General features: G+C 42.0%; 1 protein-coding gene across 1 annotated transcript in view; it reads right to left on the reverse strand.

Moving 5' to 3' along the window:
* The window catches only part of ngfr (nerve growth factor receptor), a 115,747-nt gene that overhangs the window by 80,427 nt on the left and 7,905 nt on the right, over positions 1 to 27,415 (reverse strand). Inside the window, exon 2 of the mRNA XM_033035373.1 lies at positions 5,577 to 5,718. Within this exon, the coding sequence (XP_032891264.1) occupies positions 5,577 to 5,718 (142 nt within the window). The remainder of the gene's footprint in view (positions 1 to 5,576; positions 5,719 to 27,415) is intronic.

Below are 27,415 nucleotides of genomic sequence, written 5' to 3' on the forward strand. Positions count from 1 at the left end.
CAGCCAGGATTGAATGGCGGAATAGACTCGATGGGCTGAATGGCCCACAACTGCCCCATGACTTATGAACTTACTTTTAAGTATACAATTGGATTTTATTGAAGTGTAATGGGCCTATAAATTCACCAACTTTTAAAACACACCTTGAAAAAAGTAGACACAAGGAACTGCAAATGCTGGAATCTTGCGTGGAACACAAAGTGCTGGAGTAACTCAGTGGGTCAGACAGCATTCGGGAGTCTGAAGAGAGGTCCCGACCTGAAACGCCACCTATCCGTTTCCTCCAGAGATGTTGCCTGACCGGTGGAGTTAGTCCAGCACATTGTGTTCCACACATTGAAAACAAACTAGCTCAGCATTAGGCTCCTGGGCAAATAAACTCCACAATTTGATAGGGTTAAGCATTGCACTTAGCTAGGTTGGGCCTTAGAGTCTACCCTCTGTAATCTTCAATCTTCTTCTTTACGCGTATGGTGTGCACAGCCTAAAGTTGTAGGACAACTTGTTCTATTTGATCTTATTTGATTATGCATGCCAGGTTGATTGCATTCGTCGAAACAGGGTGGACCACGTGAAGGTTGCAATCTCCCACCCCGTAATCTTCAATGAACTCAATGAACCATCGCGGACAGAGAAGGTCACAAGAGGAAATACAAGGAAAGTTCTTGGTGGAGGCTGTTGGCTCGATATTCACAGATGTTTAGTTTTAATTTAGTTTAGAGTTTAGAGATACAGCATGGAAACAGGCCCTTCGGCCCAACGAGTCCACGCTGACCAGCGATCCCTGCACACCAACTCTATCCCACACACACTGGGGACAATTTACATTTATACCAAGCCATCTAGCTTACAAATCTGTATGTATTTGGAGTGTGGGATAGAGAATGGGAAGAGTGCAGATGGTGGAAAAAAAGAGGAATTTTGGGAAAGGATCCCAGGTGATCAGAATGGGGCTATTGAAACATAGGAAATAGGTGCCAGAGTAGGCCATTTGGAGCACCGCCAGTAAATATGATCATGGTTGATCATCCAAAATCAGTACCCCGTTCCTGCTTTCTCCCACACCTCTGATAGAGAGATCCAAGGGTCCAAGGTGATGTTGGCATTCTGAGGGGTAGGAAGATTGTTGATGTTTTATTCATTCCCATGAGCCTGGCGATAGGGATAGTTCATCTAAACCATTCTATGGCAGTGTTATTACCACAACTACACCCACATTCTGAAGCCTGTGATTCAAATCAAGCCCTTGGCTGCACTACAGTAACAAGACAACATGTGCTGTTTAAGTCTTTTGCAATTATTTCTAAAACATTTGTAATAATCAGAAACACATTATGTTACAGAAATTAATTAAAACCATTATGACACAAACCACATGCACTTCTTTGTCCAATCCATGTCGGTGACCTCATTCGAATAAATGGGTTGCGATGTATACACAAATCCACTCAAAGAGCTAAGAGGCCAAATGCAAATTCCAGCTCTTATTTCCTCTATTGTCGCTACAATCTGAAGGTCGTTCAGCCCATCGATCAATTTGGCATTCTGGGCGAGTTCCATTTGCCTACATTTGGCTTGTATCCCTCAAGATGCCTCTTACCCTTACATTGGTCCAAATGTCTTCTGAAAGTTGTAATTGTATCTGCTTCCCTAGCTTTTTCTGGCATCTTGCCCAGATACTAACTATACTCAGAGTGAAAAACTTGCCTCTGATGTTCTTCCTAAAAATTTCCCCCCTCACTTAAGCCTCTGTCCTTTAGTTTAAGAATCCACTACCCTCGAGAGAATATTGTGAGTGTTTATTATATCCATGTCCTTCATGATTTTACATACATCAAAAGTTCACCCCTCAGCTTTTCATGCTCCAAAGAAAAGAGACCCCACCTATCCAACCTCTCCCCATAACTCAAGCTTGCTTGTCCCAGTATAACCTGATGAATCTCTTCTGCACCATTTCGAACAATGAAATTGTTGCTATAGCTGCCCAACCAGAACTGTACACAAGTATGGTCTCACCAATGACTTGTACAGCTGTATCATGATGCCCCAACCTCTACTCAATACCCTTCCCAATGGAGGCAAGCATGCTTCACCACTCTACTCATCTGAATTGCCATTTTCAGAACCATGCACCTGTATTCCTAGATCTCTCTGCTCTATAACATTCTTTGCGGCTCTACAATTTACTCTAAGTTCTACCATGGTCTGACATAGCAAAGTGCATAATCTCACATTTGTCTGTGTTAAATTCCATTTGCCAATCCTTGGCCCACCTTCTCCACAGATCTAGATACTGTCCTTCTTTTGTGTCCACTATAACATTGATTTTGGCATCAGCTGCAAACTTACTAATAATGTCATCCAAATGAAAACTGTGACCATCAAGTTCAAGAATGACATTTTCTCAAAAAACAATCAGGCTGTTGAACAAAACACAAGACTGACGTCAACAGTGAACTGTGGACTGTCTTTGATTGACACCGAGGACTTCAGAGTTTTTTTTTGCATTAGTATTGAGGACATTGATTTATTGCATTTTGTTTGTTGCGTATTGTGTTTACAGGTCTGCTAAGCTGCTGCAAGTAAGAATTTCACTGTTCCAAATCATCCAAATGTTCTCATCCTAATCATTGATATAGATGGCAACGATCCCAGCACTGATCCCTGAGACACACTTCCAGTCACAGGCCTCTAGTCTAGGAGATATAACCTTTCACCACCATCCTGTGTTTCCTACCATTAGCCAATTCTGTATCCAGAGTCCAACGTTTTCTTGTCATAATCGAAGTGGTGGTAGTAAGCAAAATTAAGCAGCAAGTGCCAGCTAAACCAGTCCGTCTGCGATCTGGTTTGTTCATTTCTAATTACCTAATTCAAGGCAGCCAATTCTAACGGAAGAACTATAGATGTGCAATGCAAGGACTTGCTATGACTGCATTTCTAGCCAATGTGGTCATTTGTAAAATATGGCTGTGCAGATAATTCAATAAATCTGTGGCAGGCAAAGACACTGATCCTTGTTTTGGATGTCGATCTATTATTAGGATAATCAATGGCAGAATAACTGGGGGCAAAGTCAGCTACACGGGCCACTCATATGTTGCCCTATCCTCCCAGTTTCTTTATGTTGATTAGATCTTGTTTTATGTAAGGAATTAAATCTATAAGTAATCGATGAGTATTAACTCAGTATTTATATATCAAATGTCCCAACTTGTATGTCATTTCTTCATTTTGTTTTCATTTCTAATTTCCGCACTGGTACTCCAAAATAATGTTGAGCAGCTGAACCTCCCTGAATCACAATTCTGATTTCCTTTATTTATCTAATGCACGTGACCAACAGTTGTTCTAAGATTCATACATTTAGGAGGGAATGTTCAAAGCACACAGTATCAACCTATAAATGTGCTCTTTGAGTCCGCCTCAAGGTTGCGCAAGGTTTAAAATCCAAATAATCTGTTGTGACATTTGGAAACAAGAAGTACTTGGCCTGGAGGAAGGGAGAGGTGAAAATTAAATTGCAGCTGACGTGTTGGTGTACTTTCAGGACTGTTTTCTCAAGAGCAGGCCAGATATACCCAAGAACAAAAATTCTACAAGGATGGACTCCATATTTAATGGGCTCATAACTGGGCTGCACGGTGGCCAAGCGGTAGAGTTGCTGCCGTACAGCGCCGGGGACCCGAGTTCAATCCTGACTACGGGTGTAATCTGTACGGAGTTTGTACGCTCTCCCTATGACCATGTGGGTTTTCACCGGGTGATCCGGTTTCCTCCCACATTCCAAAGACGTGCAGATTTGTAGGTTGATTGGCTTCTGTAAATTGTCCCCAGTGTGTAGGATAGAATTGTTGGTCGATGTGGACTTGGTGGGCCGAAGGGCCTGTTTTCACACTGTATCTCTAAAGTAAAGCTCCTTTTGTACTGCTATGGTTTATGACAAGCCAATTTGAGGAGAAATAACATAGAACAGGACAGCACAGGAGCAGCCCCTTTGGCCCACAATGTTTTTGCCAAACAGAATGACAAGGTCAACTTTTATCTGCCTGCACACAATTCATATCCCTCCATTCCCTGCATATTCCTTGTGCCTATCCAAAAGTCCCTTAAATGCCATTATCATATCTGCCTCCACCACCAGCAGTGGGTTCCAGGCACTCACCACCCTCTGTGTAAAAAACTTGTCATGTACATATCCTTTAAACTTTGCCTCTCTCACCTTAAAGCCATGCCTGCAAGTACTTGCATTTATCTGAGCAGTTCTACATTTTCTAAAACGATCAGATGGACCTCAAATGACAGGACAATCAAATTTACATCCTACGACATTTGACATTTTCACCCTGGGTAAAAGACTCTGACTACCTACACTACCTTATGTAGTCTTCACCTATTCTTAGATACTTTTATCAGATCGCCCCTCAATCTCCAATGCTCTGGAGAAAAAATTGCAAGTTTGTCCAATCTCTCCAGGTACATTCCCAATATTTAGTTTAGTTTAGTTTAGAGATTAATATAGAGATTAATTCAGAGATTAATTTAGAGATCAGGCCCTTCGGCCCCCCTAGTCCGCACACTAATACTACCCCACACACACTAGGAACAATTTACAATTATACCAAGCTAACTAACCTACAAACCTGTATGTCTTTGGAGAGTGGGAGGAAACGGGAGATCCTGGAAAAAAAATCCACGCAGATCACGGGGAGAACGTACAAACTCCGTACAGACAGAACCCGTAGTTAGGATCGAACCCGGGTCTATGCCGCTGAAAGGCAGCAAATCTACCGCTGCGCCACCGTGCCACCAGGACCTTGGTATAAATTGTTTTTATGCTACTCTTGATGAAGTAGTCAGGCTTCTGTTGCCTTAACATGACCCAATCCTGGGGCACAACCCTCAGCAGAGAACTGCACTGATCCTTACGAGTGAGCAATATGCAGAATTTATCAGTTTCCCAGAAACTCCTCCAACCCCAACCTCATTGCATGGACAATGGGCAGAGAGCTCCCTCTTTACCCGCTCCTCCCCAACCCAACTGCCGATTCCTTCTCCCCCCTTCCCCTGCCTCCCCCCAAACCCCCAACACCACCCGCTGTACATTCCATCTGCAGAGCAGAAACCAGGAGAAACTGGGTTATATTCTCAGTTTGATATGTACTTTAAAAGGAACTGCAGATGCTAGTTTATACCAAAGATAGGCACAATGTGCTTGGAGTAACTCAATGGGTCAGGCAGCATCTCCAGAGAAAATGGACAGGTGATGTTTCGGATCGGGACCCTTCTTCAGATATTCTAAGTTCTAATTTTACATTCTAAGTTGCTGTCTCAGTGTCCAAGCAGACCTTTCCTCAGTAATCGCTTGCGTGGACTTTTCGTGCAGCAATTCTAAATTTAGTTTGACTTTGGACATGAAAGGACAAAGTAAGAGTCTGTATTCTTTTCACCAAGACCAACGAGACAAATGTTTTGATCATTATTCCAAACAAATCAAAATAATGTTATTCTTTCCAACTTCATAGGTCAGTGAATAAACACCACTATTTATGGCATTGCGGTGTGAGTGTACTTACTGTCCATGCACGTCTCACACTCAGTGTCTTTTTCACCACATGTTGACACCACACCTTCTCCCGGTGGACATACAGAACAGCATTCCCCACTGGTGGTAAATTCCCCACTTTCGCAGTCTTCATCTGCCTTGTACACAGATACCTTTGAAGAGGAAACAAATGACACAATAATATATTTTGCACCCCTTTTCAGAATCAATATATAACATTTGCAATCTTACATCCTGTAATAAGATCCCCCCCCCCCCCCTCCAATCTCCACCCAAGTAATTAGTTTTCTTTAAAAAAATACAAAGCCATGTGTGAATGAACACAGTTGGTGTATTTGACAAACAGCCAGGACTTTGTCAAAACATGTCGAAAGGTTTAGTGGTGACAGCGTCATACAGGGTGATTTTCGTAAACAGTTTGTAGAAATTGTTCAGTTGGTTGCTGTTCCCCGCTCTGAGATCATCTGAGCTAACAGGGGAGAATATAGAGACTATGGCAGCGTGCAACATTTCACATTGGGGAGATCAACACACTTCTAAGCAAGGGTTGAGTGACTAATAACAAGATGGATCATAATAGTTAATTTCATCTCATCATTTAATTTATAATATATCTGGACATAATATTCAGATAAAAAGGAACTGCAGATGTTGGTTTATATCAAAGATAGACACAAAATGTTGGAGAAACAGCGGGTCAGGCAGCATCGCTGGAGAAAATGGATATATGATGTTTCGGGTCGGGACTCTTCCTCTGTCTGTAGAAGGGTCCTGGCTAGAAAAGTCACCTATCCATTTTCTCCAGAGATGCAGCCTGACCCGTTGAGCAACTCCAGCATTTTTTGTCCATCTAAGGTATTAGCATTATAGTCTTCTACATTTGCTGTAGGACAAAAGTTACTTGCCCGGGCTATGCTGACAGCACCCCACAAATTCACAAACTTCACCACCAAGGTGAAGGACAGCAAGTGCATGGGAACACCACTACCTACTCCACCCTTCCCACCATCTCACCTCAACTCGCTTCCCTGGGCCCCACAATCTGTACAAACATGAACAGATTAAAACAATGGACCAAGTGATGGAACCATGCTTTGTGCAAGATGTCAAGTAACAGTGGCAGCATTTCAGAAGATGTTTCATGGATGTGAAACAATTTGAAATTTGAGGTTAAATTAGAAGGAACTACATTATTGAATAACTAATAAAACATCCAAATTATATTAGTATTTCTATGTCTGAGAAATTATACTTTATCCATTTATATTATTATTTATTTATTTTATTATTTATTTCAAACAGAATAAAAGAATAAAAAGCAAGTGTCAAACAGCATACACAAAACAAAACAAAAATATTTATAAAGTGTCATAAACAATATCTATAAATAAATGAAATCATATGTGTCCGAAAAGGAGCAGGAAGAAGCCAAAGCTTATTAATTCCCACCCCTTATTCAACTGCTTGTAATTATCTTATACAAACTCTATTTCAAACTCTATGCCTAGTTTTACCAGGGCAAAAAAAGTTCCAAGAAAGTGTTTTGAACAGAATCTCATCTATTCTGAATTACAGTATATCACTCTAAGTGATCTTAGCTTTATTATAACTTTTTCCCCCCCAAAGGCGTACTGTATACTTTCTCAATTTTAGAGCTGAATACATTCTATTTTAATGTTATTGAAATGTATTGACATTACTTGCTTGAATAAAAAAATATTCTCAGAGAGTGAGGCAACATATGTAGAGAGAAACAGTTAACATTTCAGTTTAGTGATCTTTCATCAGAACCAAAGGGTTATGCATTCCTGACTAGCATAGATCTTTGCTCTCTCCTTAGCTCAACACTACTTTCACACACCTGATAATTTCTTTATTTCTAACCATTCCCAGTTCTAATTAAGAGTCGTTGATCTAATAATAATAATAATAATAAATTTTATTTATGGGCGCCTTTCAAGAGTCTCAAGGACACCTTACAAAAATTTAGCAGGTAGAGGAAAAACATGTAAGGGGAATGAAATAAATAGTAGAGACATGACTAGTACACAAAGTAAAGACAGAATACAATTCAAAACACAATATGAGGCAATTAATGCACAGATGAAAAGGGAGGGGGACGTGGGGCTAAGGATAGGCAGAGGTGAAGAGATGGGTCTTGAGGCGGGACTGGAAGATGGTGAGGGACACGGAATTGCGGATCAGTTGGGGGAGGGAGTTCCAGAGCCTGGGAGCTGCCCTGGAGAAGGCTCTGTCCCCAAAACTGCGGAGGTTGGACTTGTGGGTGGAGAGGAGACCGGCTGATGTGGATCTGAGGGACCGTGAGGGTTGATAGGGGGAGAGGAGGTCAGTGAGATATGGGGGGGCCAGATGGTGGAGGGCTTTGTAGGTGAGGATCAGGATTTTGTAGGTGATCCGGTGGGAGATGGGAAGCCAGTGAAGTTGTTTGAGGACTGGAGTGATGTGATGCCAGGATTTGGTGTGGGTGATGAGTCGGGCGGCTGCGTTCTGAACCAGTTGGAGTTGGTTGATGTAGGTGGAGCTGATGCCAAGGAGAAGTGAGTTGCAATAGTCCAGTCGGGAGGAGATGAAGGCATGGATGAGTCTTTCAGCAGCGGGAGGTGTGAGAGAGGGTCTGAGTCTGGCGATGTTGCGGAGATGAAAGAAGGTTTTAATGACATGGCGGATGTGAGGCTCAAGGGAGAGGGTGGAATCAAAGATCACGCCAAGGTTGCAGGCCTTGGGAGATGGGGAGACAGTGGTGCCGTCGATGGTGAGAGTGGGGTTATTGATTTTGCTGAGTGTGGCTTAGGAGCCTATGAGGAGGAATTCTGTCTTATCGCTGTTGAGTTTGAGGAAGTTATGTTGCATCCAGGTTTTTATAGCTGACAAACAGGAGTTGATATGGGAGAGGGGGGGGGTTGTGGGGGGATTTGGTGCCGAGGTAGATCTGGGTGTCATCGGCGTAACAGTGGAAGTCCAGGTTGAAGTGGCGGAGTATCTGACCAAGGGGGAGGATGTAGATGATGAAGAGGAGGGGCCGAGTACGGAGCCTTGGGGAACGCCTTGAGTGACTGTGGCTGTAGCAGAGGTGTGGTTGTGGAGAGAGATGAAGTGGGATCTGTTGGAAAGGTAGGAACGGAGCCAGCTGAGTGCAGAGCCTTCAATGCCGAGGTCTTTGAGTCTGGTGAGCAGGATGTTGTGGTTCACTGTATCGAAGGCTGCGCTCAGGTCAAGGAGGATGAGGATGTTGAGGGAACCAGTGTCAGCAGAGGTGAGGAGGTCGTTGAGGACTTTGAGGAGAGCAGTTTCTGTGCTATGGAGGGGGCGAAAGCCAGATTGGAGGGTTTCAAGTAGGTTATAAGCAAGGAGGTGGGAATGAAGTTGCGACGCAACGATACGCTCCAGGGTTTTTGAAAGAAAGGGGAGGTTTGAGATTGGGCGATAGTTAATGAGAGAGGAGGGATCAAGACCAGGTTTCTTTAAGATTGGTGTGACAGCAGCAGTTTTGAAAGCAGAGGGGACAATTCCTTGGGACAATGAGGAGTTGAAGAGATTAGTGAGGTAGGGGCAGAGAACGGGGAGGCAGGACTTCAGCAGCGGAGTGGGGAGAGGGTCGAGGGAGCAGGTAGTGGGTTTGGAAGAGCTGATGAGTTTGGAGATTTCAATAGGGGTGACCAGGTCAAACTGGGAGAGGAAGCAGTGTGGAGGAGGGGTAAGGAGGTCAGTGGAGATGTTGAAAGGAGGGGCCTTGGTAGGTGTTGGAGTAGATGCTGGGGAGTCGGGTACAGGGGATAAAGATTGATAGATGGTGCTGATTTTATCAGCGAAAAAGTGGAGGATCTGAAACATTACCCCCTCTCCCATCCTTCTCTCTCTCATGCTACCTGACTTGCCGAATATTTTAAAAGACACAGTGTTGGAGTAACTCAGCGGGTCAGGCAGCATCACTGGAGAACATACATAGGTGACGTTTCGGCTCAGAATCCTTCTCCAGACTGATTGTAGTAGGGGGATAGAAAGCTACAAGAGGTGGAGGCAGGACAAAGCTTGGTAAGTGATGAGTGGAGGAAGGAGCTAAAGTGCTGGTTTATACCAAAGATAGTCACAAAATGCAGGAGTAACTCAATGGGTCAGGCAGCATCTCTGGAGAAAAAGAATAGGTGACCTTTCTGGTCAGAAGTCTTCTTCAGACTAGCAGTCTTTTCCCTATAACTAGCAGTCTGATCTGAAATGTCACCTATTATTTTTCTCCAGAGATGCCGCCTGGCCCACTGAGTTACCTCAACATTTTGTGTCTATCTTAAATGATAAGTGGATACAGGTGAGAGGGGGTTTGATTGGCATTTGGGTGGACAAAGGCCAGAGATGAGAGGAAGACAAACGGCTGGGAGATAAGGAGAAGGGTTTCTGCCCGAAACGTCGCCTATTTCCTTCGCTCCATAGATGCTGCTGCACCCGCTGAGTTTCCCCAGCAATTTTGTGTACCTAGGAGTAAATAGGTATGGAATGTGAAGTCAGAGAAATACTTTAACATTTTCTGATTTTTTAAATTTCAGATTTTGGCTAGCTGAAGTATTTTACTTAGGTATGGTTTTTGTTAAATTGTATGTTCCAAAAATGGAGGGCATGAGTCTGGAGAAATAAAAGTTACTCTTTATATTCTCCATTGCCTAACGAGAATTCCCGGCAGCCCAAACAAGCTGCCAGTTTATGTGATTAGTGTTCAATTAGCAGCAGTTTGTATTAGAGACGTACCAGTAAGGAGGTAGATTAGGCTCCAGCCAACGCATTCACTTGGGACATCCAAACTCATGAGCTGGGAGACATTATCCCATTAGTTGTAATTGCATTCGAACGAATGAGGAAAATGGAGAACGTTCAAATTCACTGTGATTTGCACAGTTTGTTTGTAGTTTTAAACCGGATGGTTTGTTGTAACCTGCTTTGCATTACCACTCAAAACATATCACTTCAATTATCTCTTAGAATACAAAAAGAATATTCCTAAAGAAAAATAATCTAGATGATTGCTTTGGACAAATAAAATTAGAGTGTTGACATTTGTTGGACACAGTTTGCACATATGTTTGTATTTGCATTTTATAAATCTTTCTTCGCACCTTGTCTACTAGTGAAACCAATGTACAATTGTTGGGGTTATTAGTGACAAAGCCAAATCAGGTTAATGCATATTATATACACTATAGTGATCAAAGCAGCAATAACAATACAGGAACAATTTAAATTCTTTATCTGTAACAGATTATTATTAGGAAAGTCAACAGTTATGAAGTGGAGTCACATATCAGCACATCTATCTCCTGCAGGCAGCTTGCAATTATCATATCATGGGTCTGACACAGATAATTATCTGCCTTCTGGGTTGTCTCCAAAAAAAAAGTCAGAGTGCTGGAGTAATTCCTTGGGTCAGGCAGCAGCTCTGGAGAACATGGGCAGACGATGTTTTAGGTCGGGACGCTTCTTCAGACTGTGGTACTGGTGGTGGTGTCAACATTCAGGATGTTTCATCCACACGCAAGTGTTTTAGTTTAAGCGTTACCTTTTTCAACTAATATGATGGTGTGCTATTCTCCCTTGGGCAGATACCAGAGAGATTAGATCTAGACTATGAACAATAAAATATTTGAGCCAAAAATAACAGAAACATGTCACAAAGATTTAAAAAAAGCATTTAATGTTTACATTTAATAACTAACTATTGACAGGTTGGGAAATGCCCATACTCTACTTTCTTTTGCCTGAAGCAATGATCTAGATTATATTTCTTTAGGAAATTGTTTTTTTTGTATTCTAAGGGATAATTGGAGTGATATTTTTGGAGTGATAATTCAAAGCAAGTGACAATAAACCATCAGCTTTAAAAGAACCGAAAAGAAAAGCAAATTAAGTTGATTTTAATAGGTTTTCATTCAGTTCAATGCTACTACTTGCAAAAATTACTCCAATACCTTTAGGGCAACAGAAGGAAAAAAAAGCCCATATAAAATAAGCTTGAGGTCCAAAAGCAACGAGTTGAAATGAAATTGATGGGACTGTTATATTTATTGGTTTATTGGTTTCAGATTTCCATGCCTCTTTTGACGACAAAATTAATATTTTAAGGCATTTAAATAATAACATTCTCAGCATTTAATCACTAGTTGTTTTTACATGTTCAGTTATAAAGGCAAAGTTATGGGAAGAAAAGGAACAAAATGGATATCTCGCTTCAGTTTGTGTTAGTTGGACTCATCAGCCTCTTAGACTCCTTGAAGTCACCAAAACAACACAACTTCCTTGATTTTGCATCTGAACTGCCAAGCAAATTCATTGAAGATAGACAAAAACGGAATGGGTGACATACGAGGTAAGTCCTTTCTTCAGACTTCTTCAGAATTCATTGGCCAAGTTAAAACAAAAACAGCAGCAGATATTAAACTGGCTGAGAATCTTCAGAATATCAATAGAGAGTAGACTTGATGCAACTTAAGTACAGTATGCATTTCTGGTTTACCATCATACAGAAAATACATAGTTGCTCTCAAGAAGGTGCAGGGGAGATTTATGAGTGTGATGCAAGGACTGGAACATTTTCATTATGAGGAAAAATCGAACAGGCTGCGATTGTATTCTTTGGAACTCCAGAGATTAACAGGAAACGTAATTGAACTATATAGAATATGAACAGCCGACTTCTCTCAGGTAGATGGCCAAAAACCAGAGGGCAGAGATTTAAAGTCATTGTAGAAATATCATGGAAGAATTGTAGAAAGAAAATCACTCAGAGGTTGGTGGGAATCTGTAACGCACTGCCTGAAAGAGTAGAATAGACATGAATCATCCTAACAATTAAACAGTGCTTTGACTCACAGGGTCGTACAGCACAGAAACAGACCCTTTGGCCCAACTGGTAAGTGAAGAGCTGTAACCTGCAGGGCTACTGATCAAGTGCTAAACGGGAGGTATGGCTTAGTTAGTTTTACAGCCAACTTAGAGATAATGGGTTCAATTTGGTCATAATTTCCCCGTGACACCACCTGGACAACATTATGCTGTGCTGTTCAATTTTAAGAAGATTTGGTTCACAAAACTGATATTCTCCTTTAATGACCACAATCACAATATTAATCCCAAGTCAACCAGTGTTGATGAATTTTGTGCTTGATGTTAAACATTCTAGGTATTGTCTGGAAGATAGTTTTGTACAGAACGCATAGAGTTTACAAGTGATGTTGTGCCTTGTTGGATGTTGGACGTTGGATGTTGGATGACAGGGTCAAGTAAGTTATGTTATCCAATATCTTCCTTTTCTCATCAGATGCACTTTATTTCTGAATAACTTAGAAAAGATTAAATATTCAGAGTCTTGAGAAGCCCGTGCACCTTGTTTTAAATCAAGGATTTTTAATCAAAATATTGGTCACAGAGTCATACAGCATGGAAACAGGCCCTTCGGACCAAACTTGCCAACGCCGACCAATATGTCCCATCTACACTAGTCCTGCTTGCCAATATTTGGCCATTATCAGTCTAAACCTATCCTATCCATGTACTGTACCTGTCTAAATGCTTATTAAACATTGCAATAGTACCTGCCTCAACTATCTTTCTGGCAGCTTGTTCCATACAAACACCACCCTTCGTGTAAAAAAAATTACCCTTCAGGTTCCTATTAAATCATTCCTCCCCCACCTCACCTTAAAAAAGGTTAGTGTGAGCATTACAAATCTTGAAGAGTCAGCAGGAGTATTGCCACAGAACTGGAGCAACAAGTGCACCTAGCTCTGCTAAAATGGTGCTCACATCTCTGCAAATACTGAGGGATTGAAGACAAACATAGGGTGCACAGCAACAACTGTGCTTGTAGGTCAAAGTCTAAGTAGGGAAAATAAGGAAATTATAAAATTATAAAAGGGCTTCAGTTTTGACCATTGATAATCAATATACTTAAATTTAAACCTCTCATTGTGTTATAGTCTTCAACAAGAATTGACAATACTCCAACTGGTGAAGTTATTGGATCTTCAACACCTAAGCATGAGAGGGAGCAAAGAAGGGTTCCAGCACGAAATGTCACCTATTCCTTTTCTCCAGAAATACTGCCTGACCCGCTGAGTTACTCCAGCATGTTGTGTCTATCAGAGGGAATAAACGTACAGATAACAATGAAATCAAAGGAAAAGAGTGTTTGAAGCTCCAGACCTGTGATGTGGCATAAAACTCATGGTCTACCGAGCAGCAGTGATCCCTGCAACCCTTCCCGTTCTGTCCTGGATCACCCACAGCAGACAACACAAGTCAAAGGATAGACTAGACTTGTATTCAGAATAACAAGTGGACGTGCCTTTCAGAGGACAGTGCTTTAGCTCAGCAATGCACAACTCCTCAGCATTGCATCCGACCAGCATATGTGAAGTCTAATCTGGTTGTGGGACTTATACTAACAGATTCTAACAATCAGAAGTGAGAATGGTACTAGAAGTTTACTATAATTCCCAAGTCCCCTTTGCATCTCCCGAAAATAACAGATTGAATGTATGGATATTTTTCATCCATTTTCAGCAAATTTACAATAGCTTAAACTCAATTGAATATCAAATTACTTGCTAAGATCCATGTAAAGTGTGGTGGATCTCGTTCAAACCCAAGGGTGATCTAAGGGTACTAATAGAATTTGGGCAGGATGAAAGGATACTCAAGGTTCAGATAAATGTGGATAATCACAGGCCTCACCCCCCCAAAGGACGTTCCCTTCGGAAGGAGATGAGGAGGAATTTCTACACTCAGACGGTGGTGAAACTGTGGAATTCATTGCCACCGAACACCATGGAGGCCAAATCAATGGATATTTTAAGGCAGAGATAGATTCTTAATTAGTGCGGATGTCAGGGGTTATGGGAAGAAGGCAGGAGAATGAGGTTGAGAGGGAAAGATAGATCAGCCATGATTGGATGGTACAGTAGACTTGATGGGCCGAATGGCCTAATTCTGCTCCTATCAGAATTTGATAATAAAGTGGTGAAATCATTGGACAAAGTCAGCATGGATTTACAAAAGGTAAATCATGTCTGACGAATCTTATAGAATTTTTCGAGGATGTAACTAGTAGCGTGGATAGGGGAGAACCAGTGGATGTGGTGTATCTGGACTTCCAGAAGGCTTTCGACAAGGTCCCACATAAGAGATTAGTATACAAACTTAAAGCACACAGCATTGGGGGTTCAGTATTGATGTGGATAGAGAACTGGCTGGCAAACAGGAAGCAAAGAGTAGGAGTAAACGGGTCCTTTTCACAATGGCAGGCGGTGACTAGTGGGGTACCGCAAGGCTCAGTGCTGGGACACCAGCTATTTACAATATATATTAATGATCTGGATCAAGTTTGCGGATGACACTAAGCTGGGGGGCAGTGTTAGCTGTGAGGAGGATGCTAGGAGACTGCAAGGTGACTTGGATAGGCTGGGTGAGTGGGCAAATGTTTGGCAGATGCAGTATAATGTGGATAAATGTGAGGTTATCCATTTTGGCGGCAAAAACAGGAAAGCAGACTATTATCTAAATGGTGGCCGACTAGGAAAAGGGGAGATGCAGCGAGACCTGGGTGTCATGGTACACCAGTCATTGAAAGTAGGCATGCAGGTGCAGCAGGCAGTGAAGAAAGCGAATGGTATGTTAGCTTTCATAGCAAAAGGATTTGAGTATAGGAGCAGGGAGGTTCTACTGCAGTTGTACAGGGTCTTGGGGAGACCACACCTGGAGTATTGCGTACAGTTTTGGTCTCCAAATCTGAGGAAGGACATTGCCATAGTGCAGAGAAGGTTCACCAGACTGATTCCTGGGATGTCAGGACTGTCTTATGAAGAAAGACTGGATAGACTTGGTTTATACTCTCTAGAATTTAGGAGATTGAGAGGGGATCTTATAGAAACTTACAAAATTCTTAAGGGGTTGGACAGGCTAGATGCAGGAAGATTGCTCCCGATGTTGGGGAAGTCCAGGACAAGGGGTCACAGCTTAAGGATAAGGGGGAAATCCTTTAAAACTGAGATGAGAAGAACTTTTTTCACACAGAGAGTGGTGAATCTCTGGAACTCTCTGCCACAGAGGGTAGTCGAGGCCAGTTCATTGGCTATATTTAAGAGGGAGTTAGATGTGGCCCTTGTGGCTAAGGGGATCAGAGGGTATGGAGAAAAGGCAGGTACGGGATAATGAGTTGGATGATCAGCCATGATCATATTGAATGGCGGTGCAGGCTCGAAGGGCCGAATGGCCTACTCCTGCACCTAATTTCTATGTTTCTATGTTTCTATCACATAAATTTATGAACATACCCATGTGTTTCAGCATATCATATGCATTTCTGCTTCAACTTATTCGATGTTGTACCTGCTCCCTCCTCAAATTTTATTTGCAAACACCCTTTGGACTTTTACCGTTACACCAACCTATTTTTATGTTCAAAGTGCATGTCACATTTCCCAACACTGAAATCCACTTGCTGATTCACTCATCGATTGCAATTGTTTTTGTGGTGTTATTCTTCCATCTGCAATGCTTACAAACATTATATCGATAACTGATTTGTATTTGTGGTTTTCTCCACAATTTGTCCATAAATTTTTAACAGTTTTAGATCTAATATGGAATTTTGTAGCAAACATAGAAACATTGAAACATAGAAACATTGAAAAATAGGTGCAGGAGTAGGCCATTCGGCCCTTCGAGCCAGCAACGCCATTCAATATGATCGTGGCTGATCATCTAAAATCAGTACCCCATTCTAGCTTTTCCCCATAGCCCTTGATTCCTTTAGCCCCAAGAGCTAAATCTAAATCTCTAGAAAACATCCAGTGAATTGGCCTCCACTGCCCTCTGTGGCAGAGAATTCTACAGTTTCACAACTCTCTGGGTGAAAAAATGTTTCCTCATCTTTGTCCTAAATGGCTTCCCCTTATTCTTAAACTGTGACCCCTGGTTCTGGACTCCCCCAATGATCTTTTGACGTGTTCAAACAATTTAATATCTACCTAAAAGTAGATATAAAATGCCAGAGTAACTCAGCGGGACAGGCAGCATCTCTGGTGAGAGGGAATGGGTGACATTTTGGGTTTAGACCCTTCTTCAGACTGCGAGTCAGGGGAGAGGAAGACAAGAGATATGGAAGGTAGGGTGCGAAAACGACAGATCAAAGCAGAAGATTATCAAGGAAATGTAGAATGGTTCATTGTTTGATTCATTGTTCATTTGTTGAATGTTAATTTGGTCAATCTACCTGTTTCCTCACAATCCCTCCGACCATTCGGCTAATTTCTAAGTCAGGTTCGCAACTTGCCACATCTCTTCTTAGGCTCCCCTTGGGTGTCTCCAGGGTTGGAGGACGCCTGTGCGTGACTTTGTTTAACGTGGGGAGACTGGTGCACAGACAGCCAACCCACAGTCCTTGACAGATCTGGGTCAGGATCTGGTGGAATAGAGTCCAAGACGACCGGAGACCCTTTTCTGCTGCAGCCTTCATCCGCCTTCCCAGCCGTTGTGACGCTCCACTAAGGTCAGCCATCATCCTCCGCCTGTTCCACCGTTGAGGTCTTGGTTGGATTGCTCTTCGTCAGAGTCCTCCCCCTCGACATTACCACCATGGGTGGCCCTACCAGGAGCGTAGCTCCAGATGGCATCGCTCTCAGGATCTCAGGACCACACAAGCTTCTCCACCACGACAAGGTGACAATCCACAGAGAACTGACCACATCAGATCACCTATTGTTCGCTCAGTCATACGCTATAATTATCCTTCTCCTGCCCCTACATCGTCTGCCTAAATCTATTACAATTTGAATTTATTTTGAATCATTGGCATTAGTCACCTCATCAAAATTGCTGTCAACATTGTCAAGCATTAGTTGTCTTTTAAAAATCCATTCAAAAATCCCCCTCCCCCCCTCATGTTTCCAGTAGTGGGAGAGTCAAGGACCAGAGGGCACAGCCTCAGGATGAAAGGATGTACATTTGGAATGGAGGTGGGGAAGAATTTCCAAGTGAAGAGTAAAGTTTTTCACTGTACCTCGGTTAACGTGACAATAAACTAAACTGAACTGAATTTATTAAGACAGTGGTGAATTTGTGGAATTCATCACCACAGATTGCAATGTGGCCTAGTCATTGGGTATTTTTAAAGCAGAGATTTGTTAGGTTCTTCATTAGTAATTTGTCTGGGATGATAGGGAGATAGCAGGAGAATGGGGATGAAAGGGAAAGATAGATCAACCATAATCAAATGGTGGAGTACACTCGATGGGCCGAATGGCGTAATTCTGCTCCTGTGTCTTATGATCTTATGATCTCATCATGGCCACCTTCCAAATTCTGATCATCCATATTTACTGTAAATGGTATCTTAATTCCTCTGTGACAGATATTGAAAATGTGAGCTTTTTTGTTAAATATTAAAGAAATCTCCATTTGTAAACAAATTCCAAGTGTCGCTGAATGTTTGTTCAAGACCCCCAATGACACTGACAGATTCAACAGCTGCCAAGCTAAGTAGTGGCTTCACCAGCTGCCAAAACCATTCCAACAGTGTAACAGGTTGTATGGGTTGAATCAGTCTCTATGTTACACAGACCCTCAGCTCAGAGGTCATGGTGTGACCAAACAGTGTTCCCAGAGGCAGGCAGCCACTGATTTCAGTAGCAGAAAGTCTACCCTAATATGTCCAGATGCATCAAACATCCCACTAAATGAGGGTGACACGGTGGCACAGCAGTAGAGTTGTTGCCTTACAGCGCCAGAGACCCGGGTACGATCCTGACTACGGGCGCTGTCTATACGGAGATTGTACATTCTCACTGTGACCGCGTGGGTTTTCAACGGGTGCTCCGGTTTCCTCCCACACTCCAAAGACGTACAGGTTTGTAGGTGAATTGGCTTTGGTAAAATTGTAAATTGTATCTAGTGTGTGTATAGGATAGTGCTAATGTACGGGGATCGCTGGTCAGCGCGGACCCGGTGGGCCGAAGGGTCTGTTTCCGCGCTGTTTCTCTAAACTAATCTAAAACTCTCTGTGAGAGTGCAGACACTCCTCAGAGTATAAAGTATTTGCAATTCTAAAGCTAATAAGTAAGAAGGTTGAGAGCTGATTTCCTACGGGGATGAGATGATGATAGCTTCTTCTGCTTCCAATTATTTTCATTTCCCATCATCATGTCCTCTCAATTAAATCAAAGCATATTTACACTTCACAACATGTGGGGCAGAATCCCTAAAATGGAAGAATTCCTTAGGTGTAATTACCAGGCACTTTATGCATTATTCTGTACATTTCGTCTATTTTGTTGCAATTTGCAGTTCATACCAACAAAGATTATTTAAAGTAGAAATTATAATATGTGCAAAAGCTATCAATTGAAGGATCAATGTTTTTTTCACATGACAGTGCATTGATTATTTTATCCTTGAGCTTCCAGCTGATTACTTCTCTGCAAGCCCCCCCACCAACAGATAATTGCTGAGTTGGCAAATGGTCAAACTGACCAAGCCAAAGAGACTGCATCTGCTCACAGAGCCTCTGTACACGTTGTTTGAAATAAATCACTCCTATCAAAACCATTTGCATGAATCGATTCCTCATGGAAGTTTACCAAAATTGATGTTAAACTGACTAGGAATTCTGAATATATAATCGCAGCCAACATTAATAGCAAAAATGCAATTAATTAATTGCATTCCAATTTCTTTAGCTTTCTTGGATAGGCTATTCAGTTTGTGGATATTGTCGTTGATGTTGGAAAGTAATTAAAGTGGCATTATTGAAAAAAATCTAAATATTTAATTTAGTTTAGAGGTGCAGAGTGGAAACGTGGCCTTCAGCCCACCAAGTCCGCGCAGACCAACGATCACCAGGGCATTAGTTCTATCCTACATCCTAGATGTATTCAAGTGAGAGTTAGCTATCGCTCTTAGGGCTAACGGAATCAAGGCATATGGTGAGAAAGCAGGAACGGGGTACTGATTTTGGATGAAGCAGAAATGGGGTACTGAGTTTGGATGATCAGCCATGATCATATTGAATGGCGTTGCTGGCACTTCAAAGAAAGCAGGAACTTATTTTTGTATCCTAACTTCCTCCTACCAAAATAATTGATCTCACGTGCTGTTTGATGCACCTTGTTTTGTGCAAATACTTTCTGCCACAGAGACTGATTGAACCCCTCTGCCTCCAGCCCCACTCTAGAATTACAAAGACAGACAGGGAAAAATAATTGTGTGTAGATAAGCAAGTTGTGCAAATATGGATTCCATTTCAAGAGCTTGTGCTTGAGATAGTTGCTTTGTCAGCATTCAAAACTAGTTTGGAAAGATACATGATCAGGGAGAAAGGTCAAAAGGAAATGTGAATAGGATGGATAAAAATAGTCAGTCATACAGCATGGAAAAAGACTCTTCGGCCCAACTCATCCATGCTGACCATCTAAGCATGTCCCATTTGCCCGCGTTTGGCCAATATCCCTCTGAACTTTTCCTATCCATGTAGCTGTCCAAGTGTTTCTAAATGCGAGGGCACGCCGTCGAGTACAAAGAAGGACCCAGCATTGGGGGGGGACTGCCAAGAACACAGAGAGACCATTGGAGACGACATTGAGCGCATTGTCTGCGGCCGATACGTAGCGACACTTTGCATGCCTTGTGTATGTTATGTAGAACAAAGAATTTCACTGTGACAGGTCACATGTGATAATAAAGTATATCAATCAATCAATCGATCATTGTGGAAAGAAATGTAACAATGCTGCCTTATCCATCGATGCATGTTAGAATTAGTTCAGCTACACTGATCCTTTCACCATATGGTCCATAGCTTTAATTAGGAATAATTACCATAATGTATTATGCACTTCAATGCAAACCATTCTCAGTGAATGTCCACAATACATCCCGACTGTTTTTATTGTAGACGAAAGGCACCAATGTGCCTGATTAATAAACTTACATACACATGGTTGGAAAACAAAATAATGACATTTAACTTCTTAGAGGTGCCGGTACAGCACATATCATCAGAAAAAAATAACTGTATTACAATCCCAAATTCACCTTCATAGGTAATATCTTAAATTACCATGTTAGGTACCCTGCTACTAATTATCCCCCTCCCCTCATAACACCCATTTTCTCCCCTACACTCCCACCCCCTTTTTATTCCACCCCTCTCCCTCTTCTCCACTATGCCCCAGCCAGACTCCCACCTCTTTCTCCTCTTGCTTCCTTCCACCTTCAAGCTTCTCTCAAATCCACAACTCTACAATATCTCCGGTCTTTGTTCCAACCATCTGCCTTTCAAAACCCTCTCCACTACGTCCACCTATTTCCTGCCACGCTTTGTCCTGACTCACTGTCACTGGAGTTTAGAAGGATGAGTGGGAATCTTATAGAAACGTATAAAATTATATAATGACTGGACAAGATAAATGCAGGAAAAATGTTCCCAATGTTGGGGTAGTCCAGAACCAGGGGCCACACTCTAAGAATAAAGGGTAGGCCATTTAAAAATGAGATGAGAACAAACTTTTTCACCCAGAGAGTTGTGAATTTGTGGAATTCTCTGCAACAGCAGGCAGTAGAGGCCAATTCACTGGATGAATTTCAAAGAGAGTTAGATAGAGCTCTAGGAGCTAGCAGAATCAAGGGATATGGGGAGAAGGCAGGCATGGGTTACGGATTGTGGATGATCAGCCATGATCACATTGAATGGCGGTGCAGGCTCGAAGGGTCAAATGGCCTCCTCCTGCACCTATTTTCTATGTTTCTATGTTTTTTTGTTTAACTCTCTTCTGCCTTTCTACTCACTCCCTTCAATCAGTCTGAAGAAGGGTTTCGAGCTGCTACGTTACTCCAGCATTTTGTGTCTTTGGATAATATCTGAAGTCGCACTAAGGTATTCATAAGAAGGAGACAACTTGACATGAGAGATTTGGTTACCCTTTCCATTTTTCGACCTTCAGTCCATTTAAGCCATGGAGTTGCAACAATTTAAAATGAAGCAACAAAGACACCCACCTTGCCCATGTAAAAATACAAAGGTGTATGCAAACTGTGTCTGATTTGCTTAAAAGTTGGATCTATCCACATTGCTAAGAAAATTAATCTCAGGAAATCCTCTTCCTGTTTTTCTTACAAGGAATTTCTCGTACAGTCAAAAGAACAGAATTTCTCCTTGATGGTCTGATGGACATAACGAGCTTTCTACAAGGTATTATTAACGATGGCTAAAAACAAGAGCTAAATAGGAAACCAACCTTGCAACTACCTTGAATATAATTTTTCAGGAAGAAAAATTAATACTATAATATTACCTATCAAAGGCTATTCAAATTTTAATAGGACTTCACTAGTAATGGAGAACATTGATGGAATTAAAAGAGACATACTTATTATTTATATTTTGCTGCACATGCAAATTGCAGGATCTAATAAATCATTTCCATATGTCCATGATTGCTCAACGTGTATTTCAAAAAGTAAATGTCCACAGGTGTCACATCATGAGCCAACTATTACCAATGGATATAGAAATACAATCATTCTTCTTGATGTACATACCAAATACCTAATAGCAAACCGCAAGCAGCATTTAACAGACACATGAGCAGGTACACGGACAGGACAGATTCAAAGGGACCTGGACAAGTGTTGAGAAATGAGACCAGCTTAGATTGGGCATCTTGGTCAGCATGGATGAGTGTCCATACCGTGTGATTCTATTACTCTAAACCTCCCTCGTTATACATTAAACAAAAAGCACATTTCAATCAGTGGCGTCACAGATAGGGTGGTCAAGAAGGCTTTCGGTATAGTGGCCTTCTTCAATCAAGGTAACGAGTATAGATGTTATATGTTGCAGTTGTATATGATGTCGGTGAGGCTGCATTTAGAGTATTATGTTCAGCTTTGGTTACCCTACTACAAGATGAATATTGTTAAGTTGAAAATAATGCAGAGAAGATTTACGAGGATGTTGCTCGGCCTTGAGGGCCTAAGAGATAGGGAGGTTGAGCAGGCTAGGACTTTATTTCCTGGAGCACAGGAGGGTGAGGGGTCATTTTATGGAGGTGTATAAGATCATGCAAGGAACTGATATGGTGAATGCACAGATTTTACCCACTGTTAGGGAATCAAAAACTCGAGGGCATAGGTTTCAGATGAAATGGGGAAAGGTTTAATAGGAACCTGATGGTCAACTTTTTTCACACAGAGGGTGGTAAGCATTTGGAACAAGCTGCCAGAGGAGGTAGTTGTGGCAGGTACAATAACAACATTTAAAAGACATTTGGACAGGTTCATGAATAGGAAAGGTTTAGAGGAATATGGGCCGAATGAGGGCAGGGGGGACTAGTATAGATGGGGCACCTTGGTCGGCATGGGCAAGTTGGGCTGAAGGGCCTGTTTTTCTGCTGTAAGACTATGTCTCCATGACAATCACAGGCCATTACATTTAGACTATTGATTCATAAATGAATGCACAAATCAACTTCTAACCCGCAGACAGAAAGTAACTGAGTGGTAACAGAAGAAGAACAGTGAGCAGGATTTGAATTCAGAATCCAAGGACAAACCAAGGATCACTGGATACAATAGAAACAGGGAACACAATACAATCCTTCAAGATATTATTTCAGGACTGGAAAAATGGCACATAGAGAGTACGGAGTTAAGAATGGATGTAGCCAATCCTCCCTCCAGTGCAGTCTGCTTTGCACTGTAACCTAGCAAAGAAAATGAATTGTTACTACAGTGCATTAATTTTTGATACTACACAAGCTTGGTGGGACAGCTCTGGGGCTTGGTTGTGCAATGAACCAGAAATGAATAATTATAATTCTGTATCAAAATAATCCAATTATATCAATTTTTAATGAATTTAAGACTTCCCATTCTAAACTAAGTGTCAACATTTATTTTAATCATACACATCATGCCTTCTGGTTAAATTCCCTCTATTCCTCTCCCACTTTATCACAGGAATGGAAATAAACACAATAAAGAACTCGGAACAAAAAATATCCTTGCTACAACATTTGACATCTCCAATCTCAACATAATCTTAGATATCGGGTGTAGGAGGGAAGTGCAGAGGCTGATTTACAGCAAAGATAGACATAAAATGCTGGAGTCACTCAGCGGGTCAGGTAGCATCACTGGAGAAAAGGAAACGGGTGAGGTTTTGAGTCAGTATCAGTTATTTTAAATTCAGATTGATTGATTGAAGCTTCTTCCTGAAAATATTAGATGTAAAGAATCACCATTTTCTGAAAAAATGCTTGTCAACTATTTGTGATTTTTACAAGATCAATGACCTTAACCAACGGAAAAGTATCCATAATGAAAATGCTGCAGTTCATTCACCTCCTCTCTCTCTCTGGGTAAGAGAAACAGTTACTATAACACTTTACAGCCAGCATGATTGTCCATATATTTACTGTACATATTAGCTAATGGTGTGGGCAACCTTCTCGCTTCCAAGAGACAAATGTGATTTCTATTGCAAAGTTTACGCCAGCTAGATAAACCAGTCTACTGAACGAAATTGACAGCATTTCTGCAAGAAGTAAGGAGTTTCTAGCACTATTTGGATTACAGGTGGTGCAAAAAAGATCCTCTTTCCAAAACTCTGTAAGAAATAGTGTAAAGAAAATTACTAATCATTTTCTATTGCTAAAGTAGAATACTCAAAATCCATAAGCACACTTGAAATACTTCAGCAATTAATGTAGACTTGCTTACCAAAGGTAAGAGACAGTAGCTGAGACAATGGTACAACTCCTTAATTACACCATAGTTTAGTTTAGAGATACAGGATGGAAGCAGGACCTTTGGCCCATCAAGTGGCGCCAACCATCAATCACCCGTTCACACTAGTTCTGTGTTATCCCTCTTTCTCATCCATTCCCTACACAGTAGGTGAAGTTTACGGAGAACACTAGCCTACAAACCCGCATCTTTAGGATGTGGGAGGAAACTGGAGCACCCAGAAGTAACCCACGACATCACTGGGAGAACTTGCAAACTCCACACAGAGAGAATCTGAGGTCAGGAGCAAACCTGGGTCTCTGGCACTGTGAGACAGTAGTTCTACCGATACGCCACTAAAAACACCTTAGGATAAGGAAAGTGAAAATCCCTAAACGGAAAAGAGTATACGGGTCAAGAGCTGGACATTATAGAATAAGCTTGAAATACTGAGATAGATTGGGATCATTTGGGATGAAAATAACAAAGACACACAAGATTCTTCCAGGACTGGCGTGCTGACAGTTTGGCTCCAGCAGACAGCACAGAATTCTTGCTGGCAGCTGCCCAATTCAGAATGGGTAACAGAATGTCGGCTTTGAATGGCTAACGAACACTCAATAATAAATGTGTTACACGCTGTGCGTGAGAAAAAAGACAAGAGTGCCTTTTGCCAGCGCAGTGTTATTGAATCAATTTAATGCCAAGGTGAAGCCTGTCTTTTACAACCTCCACCAAACTCCCCCACTGCCCTCCCTGGACATCAAAGGTTTCAAAGGTCAAAAGTCTTTTATTGTCACGTACCAATTAAGGTACAGTGATATGCGAATTACCATAGAGCCGTACGGAAAAAAAAGCAAGACACACAACTACATAAAAGTTAACATAAACATCCACCACAGATGATTCCCCACATTCCTCACTGTGATAGAAGGCAATAAAGTCCAACCTTCTTCCTCTTTATTCTACTGCGGTCGGGGCAATCAAAACCATCCATCGGGGTGATCGAAACACCCACGGCTTAGAGTTCCCGAAGTCGGTCTCTGAACAGAGACCACTGGCTCCGTGATGTTCATTCTGCAAGCACCCACGGTTGGAGATCCGAGGTCGACCCCTGTCAAAGGGATCACGAGCTCCGCGATGGTAAATCCACAGGTAACCGCGGTGGAGCTCACAAAATCGGTCTCCAACAAAGGCCACCAACTCCTCGATGTTAGGCCGCAGTGTGGAGGGAGATACAATATGGAAAAAAATTGCATCTCCGTTGAGGTAAGAGATTAGAAAAGGTTTCCCCTAACCTCCCACATAAAACAAGCTAAAGAGCACTGAAATCATACATTTAACACATTCAATTAAAACACAAAGAAGGAGAGGACAGACAAACTGTTGGCGAGGCAGCCATTGCTGGCGCCACCCAGTGGAATACTTGACCCTCTGTGAGAGGAAGATCCCGCACCAGCCCCACTACCCAGGGTGACACAGCGGTGGAGGTGCTGCCTTTCAGCACCAGTTCGATCCTGACTGCGGATGCTGTCTGTATAGAGTTTATTCGTTCTCCCTGTGACCGCGTGGATTTTCCCCGGTTGCTCCAGTTTCCTCCCACGCACCCAAGACATACAGGTTAATTGGCTTTGGTAAAAATTGTCAATTTTCCCTAGGATAGTGCTGGTGCACGGGGGCGATCGCTGCTCGGAGCGGACTCGGCGATGGGCCGAAGGGCCTGCTTCTGCGTTGTGTCTCTAAAGTCTAAAGTCTACCCAACTTACAATCCTATGCTCCAAGTTGCAGACTCCCAATTTTGTCTTCCCCCTTTCAGAAACGCATCCCAATCGCATTATCTATCCTCCATTTATTGCCTGTCCCTCACTCTCTACACCTGCAACATAACCATAGTGGTTCCACTGTTGGGGCAGAGAGAATGAGTTTGATCCTCATGGAACTGTGATAGCTAACACCAACTAGAGAACAGTCCTGATCCCCCATCTACCTCCTTGGAGACCTTTCAAATCATTTTAATTCGACTTTACTGGGCTTTATCTTGCACTAAACGTCATACCCTTTATGCTGTGTCTATACACTGAGAACAGCTTAATTGTAATCACGTATAGTCTTCTCGGTGACTGGATAGCACACAACAAAAAGCTTCTTGCTGTACACAGCTTATGTGACAATAATCATAAAAGAAACTAAATTAGAATGAGAGATCATCCAACAGAGAAACCTTGGACAAGACTCACATTACCAAGAAATGATCAATCATGAAAGATAGACACAAAACTCTGGAGTAACTCAGCGGGACAGGCAGCATCTCTGGATGGAAGGAATGGATGAAGTTTCGGGTCGAGACCCTCCTACAGACCGAGTGTCAAGCGAGAGGGAAACTAGAGATATGGAAGGGTTTCAAAGAGAATGTAAGGTGTGCAAACAGATCAAAGCAGACGGTGATCAAGGAAATGTAGAATGGGTCATTGTTGGCTGAGGGGATGAAAGATACTGTAATAGTTTCCGGGTTATAAGCCACCATATAAGGCTTTTTTGTGTTGGCAAGATGTCTTTGTTGTTCGGAGGTGTTGCTTTTGGCTATTTCACTTATTATTTTTAATCGCTTTCTCTCATGGATTAACCTGTAGTATACCTGGGAGGATAATCTGAGTATTATGTAAATAAACTGTGGCATTGGGTATAAGGGTAGGTTGCAATGAGTTGAGCCCGCTTCATAATTGATGTTTTGCATCAATACATGTAAACTTCATTCTATTTGCTCAGCTGCATATGCAATCTGATTTTTCCCCTAATATAGTGAAAGGGCTTGAGTTAATCTGATCCGTGATAGCAATCCACGGACATTTGTTTTCTGGGAACCACCGAGAATATTTACAACTTTAGACTTTAATCAGAATAAGCTATTGGAAATTTCCAACTTTAATTTCCGAAATCATTTGTGGCCATTAGTGTGGCACTAACATTTTGGATAGACATAGACACAAAATGTTGGAGTAACTCTGGGTGCTAGGCAGCATCTCTGCATAGAAGGAAGGGTGATGATTCGAGTCGAGACCCTTCTTC

This window comes from Amblyraja radiata, chromosome 16 (assembly GCF_010909765.2).
Source record: "Amblyraja radiata isolate CabotCenter1 chromosome 16, sAmbRad1.1.pri, whole genome shotgun sequence".
NCBI classification, from domain to species: domain Eukaryota; kingdom Metazoa; phylum Chordata; class Chondrichthyes; order Rajiformes; family Rajidae; genus Amblyraja; species Amblyraja radiata.